Source organism: Sinocyclocheilus rhinocerous, unplaced genomic scaffold (assembly GCF_001515625.1).
Source record: "Sinocyclocheilus rhinocerous isolate Xijiao unplaced genomic scaffold, SAMN03320098_v1.1 scaffold1390, whole genome shotgun sequence".
NCBI lineage: Eukaryota > Metazoa > Chordata > Actinopteri > Cypriniformes > Cyprinidae > Sinocyclocheilus > Sinocyclocheilus rhinocerous.
Genome location: NW_015665627.1, coordinates 1 through 2364, shown reverse-complemented (window position 1 = coordinate 2364; position 2364 = coordinate 1). Strand labels below are relative to the sequence as shown.

The 2364-nt window shown below is 35.5% G+C and overlaps 1 protein-coding gene across 1 annotated transcript in view; it reads right to left on the bottom strand.

Annotated features, from left to right (window-relative positions):
* The window catches only part of LOC107731377 (BTB/POZ domain-containing protein KCTD17-like), a gene marked incomplete at its 5' end in the record, with an annotated part of 8564 nt that extends 6631 nt beyond the window's left edge, over positions 1-1933 (bottom strand). The window contains 3 exons of the mRNA XM_016542434.1: positions 301-399; positions 929-1020; positions 1825-1933. Of these exons, the coding sequence (XP_016397920.1) occupies positions 301-399; positions 929-1020; positions 1825-1933 (300 nt within the window). The remainder of the gene's footprint in view (positions 1-300; positions 400-928; positions 1021-1824) is intronic.
* Between the last annotated feature and the right edge of the window lie 431 nt (positions 1934-2364).

Below are 2364 nucleotides of genomic sequence, written 5' to 3'. Positions count from 1 at the left end.
GGCTATTGCTACAAATATACCCCAGCGACTTAAGACTGGTTTTGTGCTCCAGGGTCACATATGATTAAAAGCATTTGGTACAACTGACGATGTAAAATCCAGTTGAATACAAATGGCAAAAAGTTCAATTTCACATGTTAGCTACGTTTATCGGGAAACGCAGCCCTGGACTCTGAATCTGAGGGGAGAATTGGACACTGGGAGCATTAGGATCAGGGGAAGGGAAATCGACTCAGTGTCAGTCCAACCCACAGTCCAGAGCAGTCCGGGGCGGGGTTTTCGGCAGGTGCGCACGCTGACCTGCTCAAACTTCCAGCCGTCCGACATGGTGGACACCATCTGGGTCAGCTCCTCTTCCTGACACTGCAACACCCGGTAAACATGCTTTGGTGGTACCTGCTGTATGAGAGACAGAGAGAGAGAGGGTGAAGACTGGTGAAGTGTAAAAAAGGAATGTGGTGGGAAGTAGAGGATGATGCCAAAATGCAAGTATGAAAAGAAAAGCAAGAGTGGGTGGGAAACTTGATGGCTGTTGCATAAGCAGGCAAATATAGTCATTAATGAACAGTAGAAACTGAGATGGACAACACTGCCACACCCGGTAAACATGCTTTGGTGGTACCTGCTGTATGAGAGACAGAGAGAGAGAGGGTGAAGACTGGTGAAGTGTAAAAAAGGAATGTGGTGGGAAGTAGAGGATGATGCCAAAAGGCAAGTATGAAAAGAAAAGCAAGAGTGGGTGGGAAACTGATGGCTGTTGCATAAGCAGGCAAATATAGTCATTAATGTACAGTAGAAACTGAGATGGACAGAAATACAGTGCTGAGAAAGTGAAGAAACTGAAAAAAAATGGATACTTATGAAAAAAAATGAATGCTATTTTTTGGGGAAAGGTACGTGGAGGCATGATAAAGGCCCTGCTCATTACCTGTGTGGCCTTGGAGTCTCGCTCAAGAATCCTCTCTTTGATTAATTTAATCAGCGGTGTGATGTTGTAGAATTCTGCCTCCTCCAAGACACCTGAAGGCACAGACACACTTTGCTTTTAAAAACTGAAATTGGATTTTGTTTCAGTTATGCATTGTTTTGACTAGATATGCTCCAATATTGAAATTCCAAATACATTAAACATAAAACACTAACTAAAATGAATTGTTGTAAATGCTAAAAGTCAATTTAGGCATCACTACATTATAATGTACAGTATGAAAAATGGATATTCATTTTAAGATTTGCTAAATATTATATTCGACAGTGTTTTTCAATTATTAGTCTTTTTAAAGATTAAATTAGATGAAGGCAAAGGTAATCTAAATAAAAAAACAGGGGAAATGAGAATGTACAATTAAATACCCAAAATCAGCTAATAGTGCTGTTAACTAAAACTATTTTTTTTAAAAATCATAATTTAAAATAGAACCGTAATAAAATTTAATATAAATAATAGGTAAAAACCTTAAACTAAACGAAAATGTGAAATTTTGTCATGACAACTAACTGAAAGTACTAAAATTAATAAAACTAAAATAAAAATTAATAAAAACTAAATATAAATATAAAAAACACTTACGAAAAGAAACTAAAATAAATGAAAACTTAAATATAAAATATCAAAATATTTATAATATAATAGTATATTAATACTAATAACAGTCAAATAGTACTGATAAATTAAAAAATAAATAAAATAATCATATGGTACTGATGCATTCCTAATTATGATGTGTTAATATTAAATATATATTATACAGTATAATATTAAAATATGGCCATCCATTTTAAAAAGCATAGACCAACAACTTTTAAGAAAGTGAATTAACAGACCTTCTTCTGCCAACTCCTTGTTATAAACCAGCTTCCCATGTCGCAGATAGTTGAGTATGGGACCAAAATAGGTGGGGTCTCGGTCAATCACATAAGCACCAGTTTCATCCTACACAAAGAGATCATAGCTCCCTCAATAATTAGATATTTCATTATTTGCTGTATAAATATCATTTCATCAAATATGTAGGCCTAATATAAAATTTATTTAAAAATAAATACACATTGTTTAATCATAATGCATTTAACATTTTACTAATATTAATAATGTGGTGACAGTCAGGAAATTCCCTATGCAAATGTACCACTGACTCAGTGCTGAAGCTGTTTAACTGATGTACAGGATGCACTGAGCAGTACATAACCCCAGGGGATAAAAATGTGACTTGGCACAAGAGAGAAAAGAACATTAAAGGAAAGGGCATGTGGAAAGTGGCAGTGAGCGCAGGTCACAGTCATTGTCCCAGAATGGCTGAGGGTCTCCTCTCTGCAATGAATTAACCTTAAAGGGGTCATATGATGCGATTTCAAGTTTTCCTT